Source organism: Bos grunniens, chromosome 2 (assembly GCF_055505025.1).
Source record: "Bos grunniens cultivar Pamir isolate PY7600 chromosome 2, Bosgru_T2T1.0, whole genome shotgun sequence".
Lineage (NCBI taxonomy): Eukaryota > Metazoa > Chordata > Mammalia > Artiodactyla > Bovidae > Bos > Bos grunniens.
The window spans coordinates 46128868-46144887 of record NC_141166.1 but is presented as its reverse complement, the minus strand read 5'-3'; the positions used below and the strand labels follow the sequence as shown (position 1 = coordinate 46144887).

At 46.0% G+C, this 16020-nt stretch overlaps 1 protein-coding gene across 8 annotated transcripts in view; it reads left to right on the top strand.

Annotated features, from left to right (window-relative positions):
• The window catches only part of KIAA2012 (KIAA2012 ortholog), a 126737-nt gene that overhangs the window by 74978 nt on the left and 35739 nt on the right, over positions 1 to 16020 (top strand). For 7 of the 8 annotated variants that reach the window (XR_015143836.1, XR_015143831.1, XM_086345832.1 and 4 more), the window contains one exon: positions 8480 to 8549. Coding sequence is in view for 6 of the 8 variants with exons in the window: in XM_086345832.1 (XP_086201958.1) it covers positions 8480 to 8549 (70 nt within the window). In the remaining 2 variants the exon portion in view is untranslated. Of the gene's footprint in view, positions 1 to 8479; positions 8550 to 9217; positions 9354 to 16020 lie in introns of those variants that run through there. The other variant, XM_086345849.1, reaches the window with a different exon arrangement.

The window sequence follows — 16020 nt, the reverse complement described above, 5'->3', positions numbered from 1 at the left end:
GATCCCCTTCTCATCCCACAATCCTCTGACTTAAGAGCCTCTTTCTCCCCATTATTTGCCCCCCTCAGAGGTGAATGAACAAGAAATAAATGACCTTGGAGTGAAATAAACTGATCAGGAACAAAGCAAGTCTTGGCCTGGAAGCATCTCAGGTCCTTCATACTACCCTCAAAAAACAAGATCCCAGGTCCTTGATAAGAATGGTGACTAAGAAAGATAGAAACAAAGGTGAAGACGTCAAATACTCGTGGGGCTCATGATGGGAGCACTTTCCAGTGCTGTAGACTGGCAGGGACTTCCAAGTTCACGTGGGTCACCCTCCTAACCTCACTGGTCCAGAGTTCTTAGGTTCCAGCTGCTTTGAGTGGTCCCAGTCCCAGCTCTGCCAGGTGGGGCTTTGATTCCGAGTCACGTATGCCCCAAATCTGTCTCTCTCCGTGGCTGGGTTTTTCTTTCCTGTTTCCTCTTAGATAGGCTCTTTCCCCATGGTTTCAAGATAGCCATGAGCTTCTGTTTTCTAAATCACTGGCCTAGCTTGAGTCACATGGCCATGCACGAATGAAATCACCATGGCCAGAGGAATGGAAGACACTGATTTTCCCAGCCTGGAGCCATAGGAACTCAGAGTAGGGAGGAGAGGAGTGTTTCAAAAAGGCAAACTTAGAAGAAGAGAATGGTTCTGGGAAGCAAACCTAAAGATTTTCCTAGAAGTATTCAAAATAATTACTTTGATTCATTATTCATCGTATGCCACCAAAACAATGTACCACAGTCTGGGTGGTTTAAACAATGGAAATTTATTTTCTCACAATTCTGGAAGCCAAAAGTCCAAACTTAAGGTGTCAGCAGAGTTGATTTATTCTGAGGTCTTCTCATGGCTCGTAGATAGCCGTCTTCTCTCTGTGTCTTTACGTGATCTTTCCTCTACACGTCAGTGTCCTAATCTCCTCTTGTTTAAAGACATCAGTCGTATTGGCTTATAGACCATTCAAACAACTTCATTTTACCTCTTTAAATATCCTGTCTCCAAACACAGTCACATTCTAGGATACTGAGGGTGTTCTTCAACATACGAATTTCAGAGAAACACCATTCATCCCCAAACACTTATGTTAATGAAACTATGCTCTTCTTTTCCTTAGCAACACTTTAGTTCTTCCCTTAGGGCTTGAAGAATTATGGTTGATGCTTCCTGGGATGCGATATCGTCATTAGCACTATTCATTCATTCAACTCATAATGAGCATCCACTACCTACTGTGTGTCTGGCACTTTCTGGGCCTTTGAGATACATCAACAAACAAAACAGATAAAGCCTTGTCCAGGCAACGTATATGGTAAATTAATAACTGCTATGTAAATAAGACAAGAACATATTTATGGAGCCTCTAGAAGCTGCAAGTGAGGGATTTTACAATTTTTGTGTGTGTATTTAGTGTCCACAGTGCTTTCCTGTTACACGTTTTCATTCAGCAATTTTGGCACCATATTATAGAAGGAAAGGCACTGTCATCCCCAAGGCCCACTTTCTAGTCCATCCTTTTCAAGACTCACAGAAATTATAACTCAGTCTGCTTCTGCATGAGACTGATGGGGACACTCTAGACTTTCTGACTCCCAGACCAGTCCTTGCCCCTCATACTACATCTTTTCTTGCAAATGCTCAGTGTTAACAGCTCTCCCTAGATAGACCTTCTGCTTGCTGAGGTGGCAGCTGCCAGACTCTTAGGGGCTGCCCCGCAGAAAGACTCAAATCTCAGGATTGCACATCAAAGGATGGAAAGCTCAAATCAAGAAAGGCACACAGGCTGTTCAACTCAGTCTATACTTTTCATCTCTGCACTTGCTGCCTAGTCACGGGGCACTTCATTCATTTTTGGCTGGTGCATGTAGGAAGCAGTGCACATTTCAGGGGATGAGGGTAAGAAACAAAAATATTGGAGCAGAAAAGGGAAATGGAAAGGAATATAAATAATCACAATTGCTAACATGAATGAACAATTGTTCTGTGCTAGGCTCTGTTGTAAATTTTACATGCAAGAACTCTAACTCACAAAGCGAATCTAAAAACTAGGTAGCATTATCCCATTTTACAGATGAGACAAGTAAGGTCTTGAGAGGTGAAGTGACTTCTCAAATGTCATACAGTTGGTCAGGCAGCCCTGCGCCAGAGTCCATGTTTTGTTTGTTTGTTTGTTTCTTGGGCACACCTCATGGCACGAAGAAACTAGCGCCCCCTGCAGTGAAAGTGTGGTCTTAACCTCTGGACCACCAGGGAAATCCTGCTGCTGCTGCTGCTGCTAAGTTGCTTCAGTCGTGTCCGACTCTGTGCAACCCCATAGACGGCAGCCCAGCAGGTTCCCCCGTCCCTGGGATTCTGCAGGCAAGAACACTGGAGTGGGTTGCCATTTCCTTCTCCAGTGCATGAAAGTGAAAAGTGAAAATGAAGTTGCTCAGTCGTGTCTGACTCTTAGCGACCCCATGGACTGCAGCGCACCAGGCTCCTCCGTCCATGGGATTTTCCAGGCAAGAGTACTGGAGTGGGGTGCCATTGCCTTCTCCGAGAGAAATCCTGGGACCCATGTTTTCAACCACTTCGCTATAAAACTTCCCTGCAGGCCTCAGCTGAGTCCTATCCAATCAAAATCAGCGCCTACCAAATTAGATAAGCATCCAACACAGCTCCTTCTAGAAAATTCCATCCCTAAGCACTCATCCAGTCTTTTGCAGGAAGATTTTCTGATTCTGCGGGGCTCTGCCATTCCCCTCCGTTTCACCTGCGTTCTGTGGAGTCAGCATAAAGCTTTGTCTCCCCATGATCGCTCATTTCCCTTCAGACAGGATACATTGAACATCTACTGTGTATCAGACACTGTTAGGCGCTGAGTGTACAGAGATGAATCATCGCCATCCCTGGCCTTCCAAGGAATCTGTAATCTAAGAGGCAGATAAACAAAGAAGTGGATAGTATCAGCACAGTTTTGTGCAGAGGTCAGCCCAGGTTGCTACAGGAGAGACGCCTTCATTTATTACACGTGGAATCCTCCTCAGATTCAAGAACCTCTTTATAACACTGAAGGCAATGCTGTCAGCCCATTTTCTAGGATAATCTGTATCAGGCTTAGATCTGGGGAAACATGATCAACCCAGAGTACATCTGGGTTCACATAAAAATTGACCCATGTTTTTTCTTTTTAAATCTATTTTTTGTAAAAGAAATGGTAATTGATGAATAAATTAAGATAGAGATTTCTTTCCCTGGGAATTTTAATAAATTATCAGGGTTAGGTCATGGTAGTGGGGAAGAAAATAGCAATAATGCCAATTAATGCTAGATACAGAATTGAATATGCTTATACTCGACACTGACATCAAAGGGTATGTACGTTATGCCCAGAGGATATGAAGAATGAGAAATAAGCCTCCACCTCACAGCCATCACACAGGCAGTCATCGCTTGGTGCCCTTGAATCCTGACAGAGGGACCTGCCTGAAATGGGGTACCCTGAGTTGTCCCCTGTCCTTGGTTAGGAGTCAGGTGTTACTTGGATGTAACTTACGCAGGCAGGTGTGGGTACATCCTGCCAAGAAGAGTCTGGCTGTCACTACCCTGAACCCTGTGGTCATGTGGGGAAGAGACAACATGGATTTCAGTGAGGAGAAGTAACGGCAAAACGATGCTTGATGCTCAAGACGTTGTCCAGAGGTGGAGTGGGCCCCTGAGGAGGGAAGTTCCGGTGCCTAGAGTCATTGAAACCTACTTTGTTGACCACCAGCAGGCAAGTTGCAGATGAATCCCAAGCTGGTTTCCAGATGCGATGACCCCAGGACACTTGAAAATAATTTTGCCAGCAAGAATATTCAGGGCATTGAGTCTGTGACAGTTCCTCCCAAAAAAAAGCCCGAATTAAGTGGACTCTTATCAATATTAAAGTATCTGACCAGCAGTTGGGAAGCCCTGGGTGTTCTCGGACTCTGAGCAACCTTGTCACACTGTGGGACTCCTCTTCAGCTGCCTCTTCAGTAAGATGGAAATAGTAATACTGGAACCTCCCTACCTACCTCTCAATGGTGAGGCGAGAATTAGACGAAATAATAATTTTCAAAGAGTTTTCACATCTATAAAGGATTCGATTCACAAAGAAGAAAGAAATATTCACTGATCCCTGCTAAGAGCAGGCCTTCCACATATTAAACCTTATTTAATTTCCCCCACCCCCTTCCTGGTAAGTGTACAGTTCACCACTGTGCAGATGAGGAAACTGAGGATTGGTGAGATGAGCGAACCAAAGAGTGATGTAACTGGTGGGAGAGGGAGCTAGTTTTCAAAGCCACCAAACCTACAATTCCTCTTATTGATAAGGTTTATCTGCGCTGTTCCTGAGAAGAATTTAATTGTATATCTTTGTTTAGCCTTTCAGTACCTGGAAGAGGAACAGAGATTTAATACTTTCATCTTAATAATGCAAGATACCTTATGATTTTCATAAATCCATTCGCTTTATTGAAGAATAAATGTGAGATCTTTTTAATACATGAGAAAAGTTGTACGACCTTGCAGTTGAAACTCACAAATGAGACCCTGATTCCCTTCAAGCATCAATAAGGCATTGAAATTGGTCATATAATGCATGTGTTAAATGATATGTTACAAAGAATTTCCAAATATATTTTCCTAATTTAGCTTTTCAAGAACTCTCTACAAAATGTATCATTACTCCCATTTCACAGATGGAGAGGCTATGATCAGTCATACAGAGTGAGGCCAACTGGAGCCCCACCTCTGGCTCCTGCTCCCCCTCCGCCCCGTAGTTCTTTCCCGGAGCCTGCTATGGGCCTAGAAGTACCATGCTCAGATAGGGGGCTGGGTGTGAGGGGAGAGGGCAGGGCCAGTGGAAGGTTCTCCAAGAACAGCTGAGACCTTCAGGACACCTGGCCCAGCCCCTGTCTGTTGCAGAAACTGAGGCTCAGGAAGTAATTACCTCACATGACCTGTAAGGCCTGAGATGTAGCATCCAAGCTTCAGTGCACAAGGTCTGAGTCCAGGGCCTGCACCCCAACCCCTGGGGCAACTGTCTCTCTTGTCTGGTTTTAGCGCTGCAGTTTGTGTTTACCAAGTGTTTGTTACCATCCCCATTCACCCACACCCCTCCCCAGCCCTAGAATACCACACTGTTGCCAGCACTCTTTCTAAATACAGCTCAGTCATGCCACTGGTTTGCTTGAAATTTCCTACCACATCCCCATTGGCCTTCCGGTTAAATCCTGGCATCAAAAAATGTATTTCTTTTATAAATAGAAAAATAGAGCAAACAAAAAAATATTTTTTAAAACTCCAGACTGCAATATGCAATATCTGGCTGGCCAGAGTCTGATTCCCACTGTCTGGGCACTGAAGCCATGCCGAACATCCCTGGCGCCAGCACAGCCTCCTTGCTCTGCGGGAACTGCCCGCCTCCCCTTCCCCGCAGGACTTAGCACCACGTCCACTGGTAAACAAACCTCCCCAGCCTAATTTAGCTTCACCTCCCCTGAGGTCCTGCAGAAACCTGTCATATCACTACATTTATCACACTGCATGGCAACGGTGAGATTTCTTGTTTCTCTACTGAGAAACAAGTTACTGAGCTTCTCACAGATTTTTTCAGCTCGGTGCCCCCGGCGTCCAGCACAGTCCCTTGCGCACAACAGACACTCAATATATAGTCGTAAGCTGAATGAACCGATGAAGAGTGAATGACCTGGCCAGAATAACTGAGCTGGGATCTGAATTTTCTGTCCTTTGGTTTGTTTGGCTCACTTGAGTATTATTGCCGTGTTTCAATCATTGCTTTTGTAACTCATTAAAAGCGACAGCATTTTATTTAGTTTTAGTTTTTCCAGTTCAAATCTTGAATTCAAAATATATTCAGGAGGTTTAAAATATTTAACTATAAAAGGGTATGTCTCCCAGTTGGGCTCCCTCCCCATCCCACGCCACTATTGGCTGGTTTTCTGTGTACCCTTCCTGGGGTAGAGACATATTTTATATATGTTTTCACATATTATACTGGAGGAGGAAATGGCAACCCACTCCAGTATTCTTGTCAGGAGAATCCCATGGACAAAGGAGCCTGATCCATAGGGTCAAAAAGAGTCAGTCAGTACTGAAGTGACTTAGCAGGTTACGTATTATACACATTGCTTACGGTCTTACTTTTTTGTTTTACTTAATATATTTTGGAGTTCTACTTCAATTTATTAAGAGATCCTTTTTAATGGTTGCATTGTATTCCATCGTGTAAATTACCATGATTTACTTAATACATCCCCAATTGACGAGACATGTAAGTTGTTTCTAATATGCTGCAACGAATGACCTCAGATGTGTCTTTTCACATGTGTGTTCATGTATGTAAAAAATAATAGGTTTTTGACACCTTTCTAAGCAACAGGGAGAATTTTTTTTCTTAAGGCCACACCACATGGCTTGTGGGGTCTTAGTTCCCGGACCAAGGATTGAGCCTACACTCTTGGCAGTGGAAGCAGGAAGTCCTAACCACTGGACCACCAGGGAACCCCCCAGAATTTCAAATTAAAACTATTTATGTTTCTAACAGGGACTCATCAGAAAATTCTTTCCAAATCCCCAATTCTGTCTGCATCTCTCCATCTGTGAAAGGAGAAGAGTATTTCTTGCTCCTGAAAGCTGATAGCTGCTTGCTATTAAGACTGAAGGTTTATTCTTCTGGGCTTTGAAATTCTTCCAAAAGAGGAAGCTTGTTTTTCCCTTTTAATCCAATTTCCTGTTAGACTAAAAAGATTTATAAACAGGATTTTTAAAAATTTATCTGTTTTGTAGTCTTCTAACAGCAGTTTACTAGACTGAGGCAGGTTTTTCCTGCAATCGTTTCTTTTTAAAAACCTTTCCATTTACTCAGGGATGAATTTTTCTTTTTTTTTTTTTTAACTGCATCAGGCCAAATCTGCTTTGTCTCCAAACGGACACATGCAAAAGAAGGAAAGTTACTTACCTGCTGTAGGTTTTCTTAGTCAGAATATCTTAGCAGCCACAAACACTAAGCTAACAGGTGAGAAGCACACCGGGTAAAAAGCCACCAAGCAAGCAGAGAATGTCAAAACAAATCAGCAGATAATTGTCTCTTCTCAAAGCAGCTTATGTATTTGATGATAAAGTGACTGACTGTCAGCTAAAGGCTGAGGAACTGGAGTCCCGGGGGAGGCTTCTAGGGCCTTCAGATTCCTTCTCCATGGCTGAAGTGAAGCTGTGTATCACGCAGATTCAGGTGACAAAGGCCAAGAGCTGGCCTTATAGAACACTGGGGGCTTTATTTGAGTCACTGACTCTACCCGCCACATTTCCTTGGCAACTTAAGAACTGCTCTTCCTGCCCTCTAGAGAAGAGCCATGGTTCTCAATCCTGGCTGCATATTGGAATCACCCAAGAAGCCTTAAAGATGCTCCAGCTCCAGAAAGTCTGATTTTAACGTTGGAGGTTAGGGCCTAGGAATCTTCAATCCTAAAGGAAATGAGTCCTGAATATTCACTGGAAGGACTGATGCTGAAGCTGAAACCCCAATACTTTGGCCACCTGCTGGGAAGAGCCAACTCATTGAAAAAGACCCTGATGCTGGGACAGATTAAAGGCAATGGAGAAGAGGGTGGCAGAGGATGAGATGGTTGGATGGCATCACCAATTCAATAGACAAGAATTTGGGCAAACTCCGGGAGATGATAAGGGACAGGGAAGCCTGGTGTGTTGCAGTCCATGGGGCTGCAGAGTCAGACATGACTTGGAGACTGAACAACAACAACTGCCTAGGAATTTTTTTTTTTAAGTTCCACAGATAATTCTAAGATGCAGTCAGTGTTGAGGACCATCATTATAGAGATTTCTGGGTTGTGGGATTGCAAGCAGCTTGTATCACTCAGAGAAAGAAGAAAGGGTTTCATGTGGTAAGAAATCCAATCCATGGTTATCCTGGAAACCCCACAAGCCTGACCCTTTTGCTCCCTCACTTCAATCCCTCAGTACCTTCCATCTGTTTTCAAGGCAAAGACCAAGGTACTGAGAGTCTAACTTGTCCCCAACCTTTCCACTTTGCCCCCTCTCTGCAGTGGTCACACTGTGGCCCCCCCAAGTCCCTGCGGGCACCTCGCTGCCTTCTGTCAGTCCGTCTTTGCCAGTGACATTCTTTCCCCAAGTATGTCAGGCATGGAGCACAGCTTGGACAGGCAGACAAGCCTTCCCCAGAATGACGGATGAAGACAGTGCTCAAGGTCACTGCTAAGCCCACCTGGCTCTTCAGGGCCATTCACCCTGGCAGCAGCCTTCTTGGACACTTAAGTCAAAATAAACTGACAAAGGAGGAGAAGAGACCACTAAGAAAACTGGATTCCCTTGTAGCAAAGGGCATGGACCCTAGGAGTGCTTGCATTTATTGTGTCTTATGTATCTTTTGTTGTTGTTACCTAACAGGCAAGTAGAGAAGAGATGGATGATCATGAAGAAGGTGGAGAACTCAGAGAAAATCATCCAGACGCTCAAGGTAGAGACAGTTGGGTTGGGTTTTATCATATCTGATTACAATAATTGTGGGATGAATTGCGCATCTGTGCATTGTTCAAAGATGTTAATGAGGAATGACTGTTCCATTTCCTGTCAGGCCATGGGTTGGAAGGCAGAGTATAGACTCTGATGCACTCTTAATGCATCACAAGCCAACTGATAATGACATGCTTTTATGTCCTTGGACTTGAGAGATTTATTTCCTGCCAGCGGCTGCAGATTGATGGAAGGCAGTGGAGACTTTGGGGCATTACAAGAAGACCCCATATGCATGTCTGTCTCTGGCTTCTCCTGCTTTCCCCAGCACTTGGGTATGCAGGTGAGGGACCTTAGATTCCCTGTCTGGAGGGACGACCTTACAACAAAGGGAGACCAGCATCTTTGGAGACCCAGCCCCTGACACCCACAGCTCTGGGTGACCAGAGCTGTTTGAATGTGACTTCCTCCAAAAACGATGCTGCATTTGATAATGATGATGACTCTGGGAAAGATTAGGCCCAGAACTAGGCTTTGGGGCATACCTCATATTCTCATACCTTGAACTGGAAGCTCTTCCCTGGCGGGGAGCACCTGGGCTTGCTACAGGATGCTTCAGTTAGCTAGGCCCAGGTCCACAGAGGTGGACTTTATCCTCATTGCTTCTTGCAGGAGTGGAAACAGTTGTGTGAGAAACACTTGCATTCTCAAGGAGTGGATGCAGGGTCCGCCAGAATTGCGTTTGTGGATTGCTGTATAAAAGCGTCCAGCAGAGGGAGCCAGAAGGTGAAAGTGAAGTTGCTCAGTTGTGTCTGACTCTTTGCGACCCCATGGACTGTAGCCCACCAGGCTCCTCCATCCACGGAATTTTCTAGGCAAGAGTACTGGCGTGGGTTGCCATTTCCTTCTCCAGGGGATCTTCCCAACTCAGGGATCGAACCCAGGTCTCCCGCATTGCAGGTGGACGCTTTACCGTCTGAGCCACCAGGGAATCCCTAGGGGGAGCCAGAGAGGGCTGAAATCCCGCCTCTGCTCTGTTCCCAGGCGCTCCACCCCTGGGTGCATCCACCCAAGGGAGGCTCCTTTCCCTACTTGGTCCTTCTACTGGGACACCTTTCTGTTAAGTCACATAAGGTTCTCTGGATAGCCGGTCAGCAGCAGATCTGAACAGATGAGTGGAGAGCCTGGGCTCTGGAGATGGACTACCTACCTCTTCCTTAACCTCCCCACCTCAGTATCCTGTTTTCAGAGACGAAAACAGGACTGCCCTTGGACTACCCCGGTGGTCCAGTGGTTAAGACTCCTAGCTCCCACTGCAGGGGGCGCGGGTTTGATCTCTGGTCGGGGAACTAAGATCCCACATGCTGCATGGCTTGACCGGAAAATTGTCAGGAAAAAAAAAAAAACAGTACTGCCCTGCCCTCATAAGTTTGCATGAGGGATAAATTAAGTAATTCATGTACCATAGCCCTTTAATGAATATGAATCTCAACTTGGATATCTCAATGAATAACCTTGTACCCTCTTCACAGCCACATTTTACCAGTCTGTGAAATGATGGCACGATTCTTCCTATCCTGTCTGGACCCTCATAGGGTGAGAGAGACCATAGAACTTACTGGAGATAAGAGTGCAAGTCATGGATTTGGGGGTTGCACCCTAACTTGATCTTTTTCTAGTTTCTATCTTTTGCTATTTTTTTCAAATGACACTCCCCTCCCAAAATTAATTTTAATATTCATTATAATTTTATACTCATTTTTAAATTTTTCATTGCTTCTGAATATCAGACAATAAAATACTACAGTAGCCTGATCCCTGTGTTCAGTCAAACTTTTAAGCAAGGTTTCTGCTGACCTACATCTCCTGCCACCTCCGTTTTAAAAGCTGAGTAACAATAACCAGGGAAATGTATTCTGGTCTTCATATCTTCCATATCGTAAATCGCATATCCAGACTATGAACACTGATGAGGCTCCAAGGTCTTGGCCAAGTGCAGTGGAGGTTTTATGCAGTGCAGAACATGGCCAAATCTAAGCAATGACCAAGTCAGTCAAAACAGATTTCCTGGGAGGGACAGGCCCCGGCTCAGTTCCATAAAGGTTACTCAGACAGTCTTTTACCCAGTGAAATATCACCACAGAAAATTAAAGAAAGCATTTGCCTGTCCCGAATGATAAATGCTAATGTTCAAAAAGGATTTCAAATCTTTGAAGGGAAAAAAAGGAGGGAGTGCCAAGGAATTTTTTTTTAACTATTTAAGGATCAGTTTTCCCCTCGTGGGTCTTACAACTAATTGTCAGGACTTTTTTCCTCCTCTAAATTAAGTAGTGAGCTGCAAGATTAACTATAAGCAATGAGCCAGGGCCACATCCAGTGAGAATACCCTGAGTCTTGGACTTGCTGAGAACACAGCATGCAAGTTTTCACAAGACAGTTCAAAACAGCAACCCCCAAGTCAGAGAGGGCTTGGGAAACAGCTCTTATTTTAAATATGAAACTTTTCTTTCTGCCTCTCTTTCTCACCCCCGAAGTCCGAGGAAGGGATAAAATTTCCATTCTTTTTTTTTCTTTTTGGCTGCACTGGGTCTTCATCCCTGGCGTGGACTTTCTCTAGTTAAGGTACACAGGATTCTCATTGTGGTGGCTTCTCTTGTAGCAAAGCAAGACCTTCAGTAGTTGTAGCACAGGGATTTAGTAGTTGTGACTCTTGGGCCCTAGAGCAGTAATTGCTCTGCTTCTGCTGCTGCTGCTAAGTTGCTAGGCTTCAGTAATTGCAGCACGTGGGCTGTGAGGTTGTGGCACATGGGCTTAGTCACTCCTCTGCATGTGGAATCTTCCCAGACCAGGGATCGAACCCGTGTCCCCTGCACAGGCAGGAAGATTCTTATCCACTGGACAACCAGGGAAGTCCAAAATTTCCATTCTTCTTTCAATTCTTGTTTATTTCTTAGGCCAACTGCTCTCAAACTTCAGTGTGCCTCAGAACCACGTGGAAGGCTTGTAAAAATAAAGATGTCTGGGCCTCCAGAGTTTCTGACTCACTAGATCTGGGCTGAGGTCATAGCATTTACAATTTTATTAAATTCCTCAGTGATTCTGGGGCTAGTGGTCCAGGGACCACACTTCGAGAACCACAATCTTGAGCCTCGCTTCGAGGATTTATCTCTCTGAATTTGACAGTGACTCAGTTTAATCTGTTCTTTTGGACATAATAGGAGTATGAACATTGGAGGGCTTTGTTTAGGCAGCATCACAATAATCAAGAGCATCTATTATTGGGAATTCCCTGGTGGTCCAGCGGTTGGGACTGTGGGCCATGGGCCTGGGTTTAATTCCTGGTCAGGGAACTAGGATCCTGCAAGTCTCACAGTACAGCCAAAAGAAAAAGAGCACCAGTTATCAAATCTGAGTCCCTGGGTTCAAATCCTGGTTCCACCTCTTACTAACTGTGCAGCCTTGGGTAAGTCACTAAACTTCTCTGGGTATCTTTTCATCTGTAAAACGGGGATACTATAGTACTTCTCTTGTGGGGTGGTTGTGACATACAGGAGTTAATACACACAGTGTGCTTGCAAGAACGCCCGGCACACAGTGAGTACTCACTGAAGGTTAGATACAGTCTACTTCTTAAATAGCTTGGTTTAGTAGCCCTATCAGGAAAGACTTGTTCTTGGTTTAACATGATGGAACATAATGATTTACTTACTTTCCAAATCCATCTCATTTGCAGGGAGGCAGGGTGGGGTTACTGGCTCTCAGGGACTGACTGAGTCCTCCTTGAGAGTCCTTCTTCTGCTGAGGTCCAGGGCCAGGTAGCAGACCCAGTCTGAATGAGGTCATGTTGCAGTAGTGACAGAACCCCTCGGAATGTGGCAGACCTTAAAACAGTCTCAGGAGCTTTGAAAGATCTGGGGAGCCCTGCATGAGTGTAGGGGGCCCCCAGTGACTAGCCTGAAACAATACAGGGTGGGAGACAAAAGGCAGATCTGGCAGAAAACCTTAGAGACCAACCATTTCTATTCTACCAGGAGAAAAGGCTCAGAGCATCATTGCTCTGTCATGCAAGAGACAGACGTGCAGTAGTTAGGATGTTGGTTCTAACAAAGACCAAAAGAAAGTGACTTCAAACAAGAGGGAAGGTTTATTTCTCTCTCAGGGAAGGGTCTGAGCTGGCAGGCAGGGGGTGGGACAGCTCCACTCCACAGGGCTGTCCAGGGACCCAGGCTCTTTCTTATCGTCTCTCTGGCACTCCATTTGCTGTCACCCCTGTCTGCCTGGTCAGAGCTGGCTCAGCTTCCTCTTCACCGTGCAGGACAAGGGAGGGAAAGGCCCAGCTGCCTTGTAAGAGCCTAATTCAGGAATTGCACCTCTTCCACCTCTGCTCATATCCCGTTGGCTTCCCTGGCTACAAGTGAGGTTGGGGAATGAAATGTCTTGCTATGTGTTCATGTGTCAAGCTAAAATGTGAGGGGGTCTGCCACCCAAACACAGGGCAGAATGGACATTAGGTGGGACTTAGCATCAGAGTCAGACACGACTGAAGTGACTTAGCAGCCTCAGCAGCAGCAGCATCTCTGCCAAGCTGGGTAGATGGCTCTGTCTGGCAGATGCTACCACTTCCTACCTCATGGACTCAGAGTCACCATGGTGGGCCATTTCTCTCTTCCTTTTTTTTGGCCATGCCATACAGCATGTGGAATCCAAATTCCCCGACCAGGGATCGAACCTATGCCCCCTGCTTTAGAATCTCAGAGTCCCAGTCCCTGGACCACCAGGGAAGTTCCATTTCTCTCTCTGCTGCAGACACCATACATGTTTTAGCCATCCGCTCTGTGACTGGCCTGAGAAGAGGAGCTTGTGTATCCCTGTTTCCCATTGGTCTTTACAGCGTCAAAGGGAAAGCTAAAAATTACGATGCATTTGAGAATTTGCCTGATACCTTTCAAAAGTGCAGAGACTTCAGTGAGGCTTCAGTGCTCTCATTTCCACCAACCCCAGTAGGAACTGCCGAAGGAGCCAGACCCCTTCTTTGAAAATGAGCCCCTTATTAGGGAGCGGCCAACACCAGCTGCTCTCCTTCGCCCTCTCTATCATTTGATGACGCTGCCACCTCCTCCAGAGCACTGAAGTCTAATCCAATTTCACACATACTTATTGGTGCTGCTGCTGCTGCTAAGTCGCTTCAGTTGTGTCCGACTCTGTGCGACCCCATAGACGGCAGCCCACCAGGCTCCTCTGTCCCTGGGATTCTCCAGGCAAGAATACTGGAGTGGGTTGCCATTTCCTTCTCCGACATACATATTGAGCAACCACTAAGTACCACATTAGAGCCCACATGCTAGGTATATTTCTTGAAGGCAAGGATGTGCATTATTTAGCCAGACCTAGCAGATGTTCCATAGATGAATCAGTCCAGTAAATGGAGGAATGAGTACCTGAGCATTCAGGAGATTCAAAGAAGACAAACCAAGGCTCCTACCCTTAAGAGCTTATAGGGAAGACTCAACTTTGGGCTTGGCATACTTGCTGTGAAGAAACAGTGCCTGTAGGGGTTAGCAAGGTCCAAGTCCTCCAGAAGGACTGCACTTACATACCCACAGCCACCAGTCAGGACCTGCATCCGCACTGCATCCGCACAGAAGACACAGAAGCAGCCAATAGGGGTGACCAATAAGGACGAGCCGGTGAGGAGGGCCTGGCCCCGCTGGCTTCTGTGTGAAGGGCCCTATAGCTGGCATGCCTTCATTAACCCAACAGTCTGGTCTAACTAATGGCTAGTACATTAAATAGTTACATCATAGCAGAGCTGGCCTGTCTAGCCCTGGTTTTTGTGAGAATCACTGGCCTAGACCCTTTCTAGCTAGAACCTGGGACTTGTTTGAAATCTGGGCAGAATTTGGGGTCTCCTCCCAGACCTTGCTGTTGTTCAGTTGCTCAGTCCTGTCTGACTCTTTGTGACCCCATGGACTGCAGCACTGCCAGGCTTCCCTGTCCTTCACCATCTCCCGGAGTTTGCTCAAATTCATGTCCATTGAGTCGGTGATGCCATCCAATCATCTCATCCTCTGTCATCCCCTTCTCCTCCTACCTTCAATCTTTCCCAGCATCAGGGTCTTTTCTAATGAGTCGGATCTCCGAATCAGGTGGCCAAATTATTGGAACTTCATTCCTTTCAATGAATATTCAGGGTTGATTTCCTTTAGGATTAAAATCCACCTGGGACTTGTTAGAAATCTGGGCAGAATCTGGGGTCTCCTCCCAGGCCTACCTGTGCCTTAACAGGATCTTCAAGTGCTTCGTGTGTCCATTATTATTTCAGAAACCCTGGAATAGCCTCATTGAGGAGACTGAGTTTCAGATTTGAAAGATATGGATTCAGTTACCAGTTCTGTCTTTGATTAGGCCCCAGAGCCTAGAGAACATCACTTCTCTGGGCCATAGATTCCTTTCCCTTAAACCAAGGAGGGGGCCTGGATAATCTCTCAGGGTCCATGTCCCACCCTCACTCTCTCTGCATCTGTGAGTCACCAGGGTTGGTGATAAGTGATAAGCAGAAAGCCAGGACTGGGGCTGGACCTCTCTCCCAAGCTCTTTCCACCACACCCACTCCCAGGGAAAGCCAACCGCCATTCAACACATAAAGCTCTGCCGCCCAGTCAACCTTGGGTGGGCCCTGACCGAGAGAGTCTGGAAGACCAGCAGCTCCCGTGCCACACAAGGAGCCCAGGCTCAGCCACAGCAGCCAGTGAGTGAGAGCCCAGCAGGTCAAGAATGAGAATACTGGCTTCACCACAGTCCTCCTATACCAGCATGAGGCAGCCAAGAACCTGCTGGCTTCTAGGCTTTGACTTTCTCTGGCATCAGGAAATAAGAAGGCTGACCTTTCAGTCTCTACTGCTCATTTCCTGTGACTCGGTGATCTTGGGATTGTTTCTGTTAAGGCGAAGAGCAGAAGTCTCAGTGTTACCACCGAGAAGCTCCAGGGTTCAGATCCCAGATTCCGGCCTTCTTGAGTTTTCAGCACTCACTACACAAATGGGGATTTCCTTCATTTACTTAGCAACCATTTGCTGATCCCTTGCTAATTGCCAGGCCCTCCATGACTGGATAAGACACACTCTTTATGGAACACCCACTCTGATAGAGGAGCCAGACAGGTACAGGCATGGTTCAAACCATCTGTGTCTTCAATGTATTTAGCACTCCAAGAGAGCTGGTGCAGACCAACATGGGAGAGACGGGGAAAAGTCAGGGAGGGCTGCCTGGAGGAGGTGATGTCAGACATGCTGGAAGGAGTTTACTGAACCCAGAGTGCATTCACCCATTTGCAATGAAGCCAGTGAGACAGGGGCAGCAGTTCACCCTCACTGTGTGCCAGGCATCAGACTAAGCATTCTCTGCAAATTGCTTCATTTAATTGTTATAACAATCCTGTAAAGAAGGAGCTCTTATTATTTTCATTTTGCCAGATG